Consider the following 12949-nt stretch of genomic DNA (forward strand, 5'->3'; position numbering starts at 1 on the left):
TGTTTAAATGGTAACTGATTGACAGCAATACTGACTGCGTGCAAGAGCTGCAGAGGGCAGGGTGAACACATGCAGACCCTGGCCATGTGTTCATATTGTTGGATTTATGATAACAAACCCGTGGGTGGGGGGGGGTGTTTCTGCCAGTTTTAAGTTACACTCGGTCTGACGTCTGCAACGGTGATAGTAAACGTGTTTTAATGCTTCACTGCACTGCCACTGGAGCAAAGACGTCTTACTCTGACCTTTGCTCCTGTGTGTCCGGTTAAAAACCCTAAGGAGAGACATTTCAGTGGTCAGTCTATGGAGGGAGGCTCAGCATCTAGGCTACCCACTGGCAAAACTGTAGACACTTTTTGTTTTTAAGTTAGTAAACTTTTATTGTATTGGGCTATATCTGTAAGTTTTAACTATAATTTCATCTTTGCAGGGTGACCTCTTACCACCAGTCTAGGGACAGGAGCTGTACAATTCTGTCAAATAAAAAAAAATAAGTAGGCCAAAACGGTGACTTTTTACAGTTAAGTCTTAAAATAATAAAAACCTCTGCAACCATGACCAGTTTTGATGACATCTTGGAAGAGGCGGGGGTGTTTGGCCGCAGTCAAAAGCGAATCTTCGCGCTGTTCTGTATGGTGTCGATGCCCTGGGCCGGTGTGTACGTGGGCATTGTCTTCCAGGGCTTCACCCCCGATCACTGGTGTCGGGACTCGGCCGTGGTGGAGAGGAGGCAGGCGTGCGGCTGGAGCCTGGCAGACAGTCGCAGGCTGACGGTGCCGCTGGTCAACAGCTCTGGAGTGGTGCAGCAGAGTAGCTGTGAGCAGTACAAGGTGGACTGGAACACCACAGAGCTCACCTGTGATACCCGGGAACTCAACCTCAGCCAAACCCCAACAACGGGCTGCAAGGAAGGCTGGGAGTACGACTACCCGGGAAGACAGTCCTTTGTTACTGAGGTAAGCATAAGACGAAATAAGAAGTATAGGCGCACAATAACTGAAGTAAGAGAATATAATCTAAATCATTTTGAGGCTGAAGAAACCTCTGCAGGCAATAATACAATACAATATGATGCAGCGTGAAAGAATGACAATAAGAACAGACATAATTAATGGCATATATTTGAAATTTAGAAACTTTCATTTATTGTTTGCGTTAAAGGCCTATTGGTAAAAGGGTCTACAGAAGAGGTTATTAAACACGTAAAGCCCCTATTTACTCATCATTTCAACTGCCACATTTCCAGATAAAATCCATATTAGATTCTTATTGTACATTAGGTTACACTTAGCCAACTATGGATCTGCCTTGGCCAGTTTGTTTCGTAGTCATCCTCAGTTTTCCTAGTTTCTTCAACACCTGGCTCTAATCGTACCCAAGATAGGCTAGCTTGTGCAATTGGACTTTACTTCTCAAATTGACTTTTTGAGATTGGAAAGCTGTCCGATCTGTCCAAAACCCTGAGTGGAAAGTCAGTGCTGTCTGTGTTACAAAATGTTTTGGGAAAAAAGGCCTATTTGCTAACTTTGCTATCTCCGAGAATAAAGAATGTGAAGTATCGGTGTAGCCTACATTGCCATCTAGCACATTTTCTTTCAGATACAATAAATTGAATTCCCATTTCGGCAGCACAAACTCTGCTGAGGGTAAACATTTTGGCCATGTTGCATTTCCACACCACCATCAGTAATGTCATAGCAGAACATAAGCTCATCGTAAATTGAATTAGGAGTTTGAAAAAAAGTTTCAGTTTCTTTTTTTGTTGAGTTTCGGGGAATACTGTAAAGACAGTTATGAATATAATGTTTGATTTGTTTGTCTGTTTTCCCAGTTTGACCTGGTGTGTGCAGATGCATGGCTGGTGGATATGTACCAGGCCACCCTCAACGTGGGCTTCCTGGTAGGGAGTATCGCCATTGGCTACTTGGCTGACAGGTAGGCCTAAGTCTGAGATTGATATGTTAGTCTGGCATTCATGTTGCTATGATGCACGTCAGATCAAGTTGTCCAGGTTTAATTCACTTGTTTAACGCACAATTTCAATCTGTGCATGAGTGAAAGGCCAATATACCTTGAAATACCTTAACTTTATATACCAATAATATAACAACTGTCTGCCTTATTTGTTCTTGTGCCTTTAGGTTCGGCAGGAAAATGAGCTTCCTGATGTCCAACCTGTTGAATGGGATTGCAGGGATCCTGGTTGCCGTGGCTCCGGACTACGCGTCTTTACTGGTTTTCAGGACGCTCTACGGGTTTGGAGTGAAAGGAGGCTGGGTGGCTGGATATGTGCTGAGTAAGAACCACACTCAATTAAATTTAATTCGAGGGGGCTTTATCGACATGGGAAATGTTGAGCAATACAACAACAGAAAAAAAAACATAAATAAATACTAATTAAAATATTTTTAAACAGAACAAGCAATTTAAAATTGCAATTACAAAAGTAGGACCACAGTCTAAACACTTTTTTTTAAAGGTGTGTGTGTGTGTGTGTGAGAGAGAGAGTGTGTGTGTCACTAAAACTAAAATAAATAGGGGTTTGCTATTGTGACTAACAAAGTGAAAGAAAAGTTTTTTCTTAGTTCAATCTTTCCTTTTTGATCACATCTTAAACATTCTTACACTCACAAAACATTTGTCCTTGCTGTCCCTCAGTCACAGAGCTTGTGGGTGTGGAGTACAGACGCACAGTGGGAGTCATTTATCAGATGTTCTTCAGTGTGGGGATCCTCCTCCTTCCTCTGCTCGCCTATTTCATCACCGACTGGCGCTGGCTGCAGGTCGTCATCACCGCCCCCTACATCCTCTTCCTGTCCTACTACTGGTAAGAAAATAACTTAGTTTTTTATATATCGTCTTTTAAACCGTATGTGTAGTCTTAAAATGGATCATTGACACTTATTTATTAATTATTAATTTTCTATGTTTACCAGAATTATTTTTTTCATTATTTATATTTTTTTGTTTCTCCTTACCCTTTTTGAACATGAACAATATGATTTGAGTTACTAATGTGTTGCTTGTATGTTGCTTAGGATCTAGTTTGTTTTTTCTTTTTATTGGATATGAGTTTAACTTAGTGTTTGTATTATTCTAACATGTTCAAGAAACTGACTAAACCAGACTAACTAAACTTTGCTTTTTAGAACATTATAAAAGTAAAACCATCACAGTTTAAAACTTCAAAGACTAGACAATACTAGATTCAGGTTACTGTATTTGTACTGTATGCCTTTATCAAGGTTATTGTTTCATGAGGGGTTTTGAATTTGCAGGTTAATCCCAGAATCTCCAAGATGGCTTCTCTCTCAGAACAAAAAGGCCAGAGCTATTCAGATCACAGAGGCCATGGCCAAAGAGAATGGAAAGACCCTGTCTAAGAACATTGAGGTAACCATCCGTAAGACACACACACGGTCACAATGTCTCCAGTGGCAGTTATTGACAATATGCATCTTTTAAAATCAAGTTTAGGACCAGAAACACTTTGTTGATGCTGTTATAAGTGCGATAACTGTATTACATTCCATTAACAATGCTTCCTGTAAAAAAACTGATTCTATTACATTTTTGTATTTCACCAATTTGGCGTTTAATAATTGTGTTTAAAATTTGTCTTCCAACTTCATGTTTTTTTAAATAGAAAAAAACAACAGTAAAGCACAGAAGAATTTAAATGTACTTAAACATTTATTAGCAGCAGTATGCAAAGAATACATTGTATTCCTGCAGAATATGGCGGATGACAATGCAGACACCTGCACCGCCTCCTTCATGGACCTGATCAGGACTCCGAAAATGAGAAAACACACTTTCATCCTTAGCTTCAACTGGTGAGTTTATTGTTCTCTATGTAGTAAGAAGTGATCATTATACAGCAGTAACTCACTTTATGAGTTAAATATTGTTTAACATTCACAAAACAACATTAAATCCCAAAGCAAACGAACGGGTCTAGATATAATAACCTACTAAATAGTTGAAAAATTAAAGACTTATTTCACTTTCTAGACACTTTTACCACTACCTACAGTGGAACTAGTGGTCATCATATTCCGTGTTTAAAATATTTTTATTGTGGAAAATAGTCATCATCTTACAAAGCATCCACTTCAACACATTTCCTTTTTCTAAACCAACAGCAACATATAACATAACAACACAGTATACAGCAGCTGTTCATATTCCACTCACTACTCTCACGCTGTCTCTTCCAGGTTCACCAGCGCTATCGTCTACCAGGGTTTGATCATGAGGCTGGGGATTCTGGGAGGTAACGTCTACATCGACTTCCTCATCTCCGGCCTGGTGGAGTTCCCCGCTGCGTTTCTAATCCTCTTCACCATCGAACGAATCGGCAGACGCGTTCCCTTCGCCTCTGCCAACATCGTGGCCGGACTGTCCTGCTTTATCACGGCCTGCATTCCTGAAAGTAGGTCGTGGGTGAAAGGCGGAGAAGACATTTCATAAGATAGTCATTTCTTGATTTGCTTAAAGGCCTACTTCACCAGTGGGAATATGAAGGTGTATTGAACTCTGAGATCCTATGGAGTATAAATGTGCAAAAACTTTAGAAATCGGTTCATCCTAGCCTGAGAAAAAAGGCAGAAAGAGTGTTTTATGGTCTCACTGTCTAACCCTACAGTTTGCCCAGTTGTGACATCACAGTTTTTCTTTGACCCTCTCTCTCTTCGCAGGCATGTTCTGGTTCAAGACAGTGGTGGCCTGTATCGGTCGTCTGGGGATCACCATGGCCTTTGAGATGGTGGTGTTTGTCAATACAGAGCTCTACCCGACATTTGTCAGGTGAAATGAACAAGCTGTATACACTCTTAGTTGTTTTCTCAGTTGCGTATATTGGTTTATCGGCTTGCTAATGTTGGTATTTAGTTCAAGCCATGAAGGGCTGAGTCTCGCTGTACAGCTTAGACTGATGGCAGTCGAGATAAGTGGAATGGTGTCGATTGGAACCTGATAATTTGAGTCTGAAATAACCGTAAATTGAACCGTTTTAAATCATGTAACAGCCTGGCCTATGAACTGTTAACGTTCTCATGACCTCGAGATGCCTAAGGCGTAACTTTTAAGGTATATTTTTGGGGCTTTTTTTAACCTTTATTGGATAGAGACAGACAGCAAACATGAAAGAGAGGGTTTTGTGAAATAAAACAAAGGTTGCCAACCTGTATATGACATTTACAGTAACCAATCGACCACCAATGTGCTACAAGTAACTTTTAACTTGTTCAAATAAACCGATGCAAAGGAGAAATTGATCTCTGGAGTGTTCGAAAAGCTTCATGACAGTGTTGAGATGCAGCAAATATACTGTGTGCTTATTGTAACTTATATTCAAATAGAAACTTACCCATTGTCCTTTTTGTCTGCAGAAACTTAGGCGTGTCAGTTTGCTCCACTCTGTGTGACATTGGAGGCATCGTAGCTCCCTTCATGCTCTACAGACTGGCTGTCATCTGGCTGGAGCTGCCACTCATCATCTTTGGTTGGTTTTATTATTATTAGTACAGAGTGAGAGAATTATGATATTCTGATGTTGGCATGTTCTTAGATTGGCAGAAACTTTTTTGACTTACTGAATATTTACACAACAGGTGGCTTTAACACTGAGCGGATACAAAACATTTTTCTTAATGTGTTGTTATTGTGTTGTGCAGGGTGTCTGGCATTCGTGGCCGGTGGTTTGGTGCTGCTGCTTCCTGAGACCAGAGGTGTTCCACTGCCGGACACTATCGACGACATTGAGTTCCCAGAAAGGTGTGTGTGATAAGTTATAGTGTCCACAGCTGAATCCTTAAAGCACAACAAGAAATAATGTTCTTTATTCAACACATTTTGTCACAATCCATGATTTTGTCTTCATGGCTTTCTTTTCTTTGTATCTAGTGTATGTTTATCTATGCTCATGTGTATGTTCTGGATAAAGGTGTTCACATATTATGTTGAAGACGCTGCACATTTTTTCCTCAATTATGTACTGTATATATGTTTACTTTATTAGGAGTGCAGCTAAGAATTGATAACATTATTGGTCCATCTGCAGAGTATTGGACCAATCTCGATTAGTTTACAAAATGTTTTATAATGGTTAAAAAATGCGTCTTTTAAAGTCTTGTTTTATCTGAGCAACAGTCCAAAACCTAAAGATCTTTAGTTAACTATCAAGTAACGCAAAGAAATAGCAGCAAATCCTCATATTTAAGGGTTTAAAAAAAAATAATGACAACAAATATACTAAATGTAAATCATGTCATTCTGTGTTCAGAGCGAAAGAGAAAGCTGACCTGAAGAGCCAGCAGATGGCCAACCTGCTGCCCAACAACGACGTCTCGAACAACAAAGAACCAGCGACTGTTTAGTCTCCCTCTGGGACCAAAGTATTTATTTATGTTGTTTTAACATTGTGTTGCTTGTGAATATATACAAGGTACCTCCTTTGAGCTTTATTTTTTGAGTGTGTATCCAGCTATATCAACATCTGTTTTAGATTACAGTGTACTGCTTGGTGATGAGTGATGTATGATGTATTGAAAATATCATGTGTAAATTTAAAGAGAGTGGAGCGTGAACTCATCTGACATGAGTTATTATATTGTTAGAATTATTCTAGATCTACATTATTAAATTATTAAAGAGTTTTCTTTTAACACAACTTGGACTCCAAGCGTTTTCATGAGAAAACAAAAACACGATTATTTGATCAAGATATTTTCCTAACTTGTTCAACTGTCCCCTCGCGATTTCAGAACTGGCTGATTTGATGATATCTGTAATAAATCAGCTAATATCAATAAGATAAAATTAAAAACCCAAACTCTGGACTACATTCTGCATCCTTTTCTGTGAATCACTGGAACGAATGAGGAAGTTTGAATCCAGCACAGGAATGGCAGACACTGCCACAAACCCATGAAAATGACTAAACAGACATGCAATTATGGTACCAAGTGTGAATGTTTTTGTATGTGTTATTCAGAAAAAAATCTAATTCAAAATAGAATCATCTCAGAATTCATGAAAATATTAAGGATTGTAACTTTAAGTAAGGTTGTGCAGCATAATGATTACTTTTGGTTCTTTTTGTAAATTTTTCTGAGGTAGGAAACTTGAGATAATGCAAAATATGAGAGTTTTCTTCCACCACTGCCATAGAAGTACAGTTGGAAGTAAAACATCTAGAGGAAATTTTGGGAAAGGGCAAATGAGAGAAGAGGGTAAGGGGGACAACAAACAAAACACAGAAACTTAACTTAAATGGACACAAATTCTAATACTATGGCCTCTGTTTACTTAGCTGTGGAGTGAATACTGTTTAACTATCTACTATTCATTGTAAAGTTACCATCTGCAGTGGCTTATATTCACCACTTTAAATGTGCTTAAACCCTCTGTGATTACAGTATCTATGAAAATCTGAACTCAAAGGTTTTTGTTAGTTGGAGAAAAAAAACAGACAATGCATGCGTCCTGCTGTTAACCACACTTTCTTTTTTATATACTGCCTCTAGGGCTCACACAGTGCACAGGATTTCAAATGCTACACACAGGAGCTTTAAGAGTTGTAGATCACTGAATTTAATGCCAATGTTGCATTGAACATCATTGCCTTCCCTTTCAAAAGTCTGTGACAAAAGCTTGCGCATAAATTTGCACTGTGTAACCATGGTAGACCACGTCAAGCATACTAACAGAATTTGCTTTGGCTTGTGTTCAGTTTAGGTTCATTGAAAGATTGCATAACTGCTCTTCTTTCTCTGTTTAAACAGTAACATGTTTTCTTCTCCACTGAAGATTTAATCGTTTTTTAACAGTCTTTTTTTTGGACTTTAGTTGCAGATCGACCTAGTTAGTGAACAGGAGGGTAAAGTCCGTCAAAACCTCGAAAGCAAACTACTATCGGTACTCTGCTGGAGAGTACAACATTTTACCTGTTTTAATAATATATTGAATAACAGAAAGTTGGATCCCAGTGGTGATGGCGACCTTTGACGACCTCCTTGAGGAGGCTGGGACTTTCGGCCGCTGTCAGAAGCGAATCTTCGCCCTGCTTTGTCTGCTGTCGTTGCCTTTTGCAGGTGTGTACGTGGGCATTGTCTTCCAGGGCTTCACCCCCGATCACTGGTGTCGGGACTCGGCCGTGGTGGAGAGGAGGCAGGCGTGCGGCTGGAGCCTGGCAGACAGTCGCAGGCTGACGGTGCCGCTGGTCAACAGCTCTGGAGTGGTGCAGCAGAGTAGCTGTGAGCAGTACAAGGTGGACTGGAACACCACAGAGCTCACCTGTGATACCCGGGAACTCAACCTGACTGGCGTTCCAGTTACCACCTGCAAGGTGAGATCCCTCAGACTACAAAAAATAACATTGAACAACAAAATAACATTGAAACACGTGTCAATTTTCCGGCACTATCCATTGCATATTACTAGATCTACTCCACCCTTATCTACTCGCCTTTTAAGGTTTTCCACTGTGTAAAAGTACCCGGTAAAAGGTACCAAAAAGGTAGGGACTTTACTAAACGGTGACGTGAAACACTGCAGACCAGTGGTTGGTCAGAGAGCGTCATCAGTGGGTGGCACCCTATGTTGCACAATAAACAGCCAAGCCACTGTAACGGCCGCAGTGTTTCAGAGCTCCCAGACGCAGTACAGCTGTTCCTCACCTTGGTGGCCAATGAGAAACTCCAGCACAAGCTTGAAAAGGCCACACCAAAGCATCAGTACCCAATACCAAAGAAGAGTAGAATCGGCACCATGTAATGGAACATCGTCTTCTGTTCTAAAATACCAAAGTGTTCAAATGGTTTCTGGTGTAAACAATAGTGTATTTATGGTTTCACTTATTTTTTTGTACAGATTAAGTAAACATATACAGTAGGTCCAGTGTCACAGACATGAATTAAGCCAAATCCTGGACTAAATGGAATTTTGAATGGAGATTGTCCAATGAAAGTACAATTTAGTCTTAGGACTTGTAGTCTAAGAATCTTCTGTTTATATGTTTTTTTTCTCTCCTTTCATTTCACTGAAGTACTCCTCTGACCCTGAAGTTATATAATGATGAACTCTTTGCAATGTAGTGCTTTCATGTGGTAAAATTCAGCACTGTGTTGGCATTGTGATGGGTACAAAGCTCTTTGGCGGGTGTGTGCACGGACACACAGAAGATCAAGGGCATCAATGAAAAGAGGCCTTTGGTTTGCAGAGTTAAGGTTTGCTTTTGTAAATGAGCGACACCAGCAAAGGAGCATTGGGTCTGATTATAAGGACTCCTTTCTTTGCACATTTTTAATTAAGAATGCTTTTACCATCTGTTTTAAATGCACAGATTCCTTTTTTGTCTTTAAGGATGGATGGGAATATCAGTATGAAGGCAGAAAGTCCTTTGTCACGGAGGTGAGAAGGGAAAATATCGTAGATTTCAGTCACTTAAAAAGCTAAAATTAAGCAAATAACCTAATACAAGTCAAATCAAAACGTCACTATTTTCTGAATGGCATGCAGACTAACTGCTTCAACAAAGACATGTAACCATTTCCCTTTGGTCACAGTTCAACCTGGTGTGTTCGGATGCATGGTTTTTGGACATGTACCAATCCACTCTCAATGCTGGCTTCCTCGTTGGAAGCTTTGCTTTTGGTTACTTCGCTGACAGGTTAGGCCTTATTTTGATGTTTTTATGTTTAAAATCTATACTTTTATTATTTTTGTAATGTTATGAATTCGTATAATGTTGAATCAAGCTTCTCTTATTTTGAAGCCTTGCCTTTCTCTTTCTTCCCGCAGGTTTGGAAGGAAGATCAGTTTCTTGATTTCCAACATCCTGAATTTGATTGCAGGGATTGCGCTTGTTGTGGCTCCAAACTACATCTCCATTCTGGTGGTCAGGGCCATCTTTGGTTTTGGAGTCAAAGGAGGCTGGATGACCCAATATGTGCTGCGTAATGATGAATTTCCATGTTTGCTGAAATTGATCGTCGACTGAGGCTTCTCAAAAACTAAACCTACCCTGCATTCCAATACCCATACTTCCATACTATTTAGCATGCCAGAAAAAGATTTAGGATGTCCTGATACAGGCACGTCAATGTAGTATGCTGAAAATACATAAATGCCCCACTTACTCCAATAGCAATTTGGAGTATTTGTCTTTATTCTTGACATTTCTCAACATAATGAAAGAAAAATCTTCCTTATCTGATTTTTTTTTCCTCTCCTGTGCCCTAAAACTCTTCTGTACTTTAGTATGTAGTGTAGTAAAAACAAAAAGTATGTGATTTGGTACACAGGGCACCTGTGACCAACTACTAATTGATATAACAATTATGAACCAACGGCTCAAGTATGACACGGTAAAATTTCAAACAATAGCTTTCTCACTATTCACTTCACAGTCCATGCTCTGTATTTGAACAAAACAATGTACATGATATACATCAGTGTTTGGTAAATTCCTACTACAGTAGTCCTTGACAGGGGTTAGTTTAGGCTATATATTTATTTATGTCCCTTTATATATGTCCATTCAGTGATTGTTTTAGTTTTAGTGGAACAAATTCTTTTTTTTATACCTTTTCTCCCAGTCACAGAGATAGTTGGAGTTGAGTACAGACGGACCGTGGGCATATTGTACCAGATGTTCTTCAGTGTAGGTATACTTATCCTACCTTTGCTCGCCTATTTCATCACTGACTGGCGTTGGCTGCAGGCCGTCATTACAGCACCCTACCTCATCTTCCTGTCCTACTACTGGTAAGATACTTTATTTTTAATGTTTTATATGTTTAGGAAGCAGTTGATATTGGTGAACAGTTGCTGAGATTTTTGCGGACATTTTTTCCGTGTCACAGGTTTATCCCCGAGTCTCCAAGGTGGCTCATCTCTCATAAAAATACTTCAAAAGCTTTGGAGATCACTGAAGCTATGGCTAAAGAGAACAAGATGAAACTCCCTAAGAACTTTGAGGTAACAAAGAAATTCCAATTAAAACATATGTCTATCTCTTTAAGTATCATATTGTGATGTCAAATCATTTGTACTAAGATTCTACTTAATGTGAGGGGTCCAAAACTGGATCATGATTACTTGTTTCAGACAATAACTGATGATGAGGGTGACTCCCCCTCTGCCTCTTTGCTGGACCTGATCAAAACTCCTAACATGAGAAAGCACACGTTCATCCTCATGTTCAACTGGTGAGACTCACCTATAATAACAGATTTGTAGGCTAACCCAACCCCCAAAATGAAGCAGATATTCTATCTTCTTGTTTCCGGACGGCTGTGGCTAAGCGGGCAGGAAGGTAGTCTACTGATGGCAGAGTTGGTGGTTTGATTCCCCCTGCCACACGTTGAAGTGTCCCTGAGCAAGACACTGAACCTCAAGTTTCTCCTGATGGCTGCTGCACACTGGTGTGTGTGTGTGTGTGTGTGTGTGTGTGTGTGTGTGTGTGTGTGTGAATGGGTTAATGAGATGCAAACAATGTAGTTGGATCAAAAAGCCTAAGAATGGGCAGCATCTGCCATCATTGCTTGAATGTCTTTGTGAATAGGGTGATTGCGACAGAAGTATAATGCGCTCTGAGTGGTCAAGTATGACTAGAAAAACGCTATACAAGGACAAGTCCATTTACCATTGTTTCCATCTCTATAGGTTCACCAGTGCTGTGGTTTATCAAGGCCTTATCATGCGGGTGGGGATAGCGGGAGGAAACGTCTACATCGACTTCCTCATCTCCGGCTTGGTGGAGTTCCCCGCTGCATTTCTAATCCTCTTCACCATTGAGCGTGTTGGCAGACGCATTCCCTTTGCCTGTGCCAACATCGTCGCCGGACTCTCCTGCTTGTTCACGGCCTGCATTCCTGACAGTGAGAAAAAACTTTATTTTTTTCTTAGACCATTTACGTTTGGTTTTTACTTGATTCACTTTATCACTGCCGTTGCCTGGGTGCATGAAATCAAAAATCTGAATGAATAAAAGGAGAAATTTCATGATATTGGATCAATTAATAATATATAAATCTGAATAGTAATAAATCTGCGTCATTCAGTAATTTGTTTGTACATGAAAAAAGTTTTAATATTAAGAAATGTAATCATAGTCTTTATGACTCAATACACTTTTGCATCATTACAAATCTTATAATTGTTAGGTTTACGCTTCAGCTCAGATATTCTATTCAAACTTTCTTAATGTGCACACAATTCCTCAAATGCACTTTTCTCTCCGTGCCTCAGACATGTTCTGGTTCAAGACAGTGGTGGCCTGTATCGGTCGGCTGGGGATCACCATGGCCTTTGAGATGGTGGTGTTTGTCAATACAGAGCTCTACCCAACGTTTATCAGGTGAGGTCAGACTGCTCTGAATTGTACTTCTGCATTTATGGCAAAATAACTCTAAAATATACAGTGGAATTGCAAAATGTAATACTTAATGAGAATTTAATTATATACAGGAACATGGGAGTGTCGATCTGTTCAACTCTGTGTGATGTCGGAGGCATCGTGGCTCCCTTTCTGCTCTACAGACTGGCTGTCATCTGGCTGGAGCTGCCACTCATCATCTTTGGCGGGTTTTTGATGTTATCAATGATGGATTTGTTATAGTGTTAGTTTTTATGTATTTAAAAGTCTATAATGTAGTGAGTAACACTGTGATGCCTTATACCTGTAACTGATTCAGTTGTATTTTATACAGGAGTGGTTGCGTTAATAGCAGGAGGTCTGGTGTTGTTGTTGCCTGAAACCAGAGGAGTTCCTCTCCCTGAGACCATTGATGATATTGAGTTTCCCAATAGGTGAGATATCGCCTAACTCTCCTTAAAAAGTTAAATTAAATTCATAAAACAGTGTTGATTCTTGTTCTATTTCCCCAGTTGTGGATAATATGAAGGAAACGGTCATGTTGACCAAATATTCAGATCTTTAAAT

The 12949-nt window shown here is 39.8% G+C and overlaps 2 protein-coding genes across 2 annotated transcripts; both read left to right on the forward strand.

Annotated features, from left to right (window-relative positions):
• Positions 1 to 554: 554 nt before the first annotated feature.
• LOC307266134 (solute carrier family 22 member 2-like) lies at positions 555 to 6380 on the forward strand (the record flags this gene model as incomplete). Its single annotated transcript, XM_080048069.1, has 11 exons — positions 555 to 956; positions 1832 to 1935; positions 2142 to 2296; positions 2659 to 2827; positions 3279 to 3393; positions 3736 to 3836; positions 4221 to 4435; positions 4701 to 4809; positions 5394 to 5506; positions 5679 to 5778; positions 6287 to 6380. 11 exons carry the CDS (start codon positions 555 to 557, stop codon positions 6378 to 6380), a joined length of 1677 nt encoding a protein of 558 aa, XP_079904195.1.
• A 1616-nt stretch (positions 6381 to 7996) lies between these two features.
• LOC307266135 (solute carrier family 22 member 2-like) lies at positions 7997 to 12820 on the forward strand (the record flags this gene model as incomplete). The annotated part of the gene is made up of 11 exons (XM_080048070.1): positions 7997 to 8350; positions 9367 to 9414; positions 9570 to 9673; positions 9805 to 9959; positions 10602 to 10770; positions 10869 to 10983; positions 11113 to 11213; positions 11671 to 11885; positions 12256 to 12364; positions 12475 to 12587; positions 12717 to 12820. 11 exons carry the CDS (start codon positions 7997 to 7999, stop codon positions 12818 to 12820), a joined length of 1587 nt encoding a protein of 528 aa, XP_079904196.1.
• Between the last annotated feature and the right edge of the window lie 129 nt (positions 12821 to 12949).

Source organism: Ammodytes marinus (assembly GCF_949987685.1).
Source record: "Ammodytes marinus genome assembly, chromosome: 19".
Taxonomy (NCBI): Eukaryota; Metazoa; Chordata; class Actinopteri; order Uranoscopiformes; family Ammodytidae; genus Ammodytes; species Ammodytes marinus.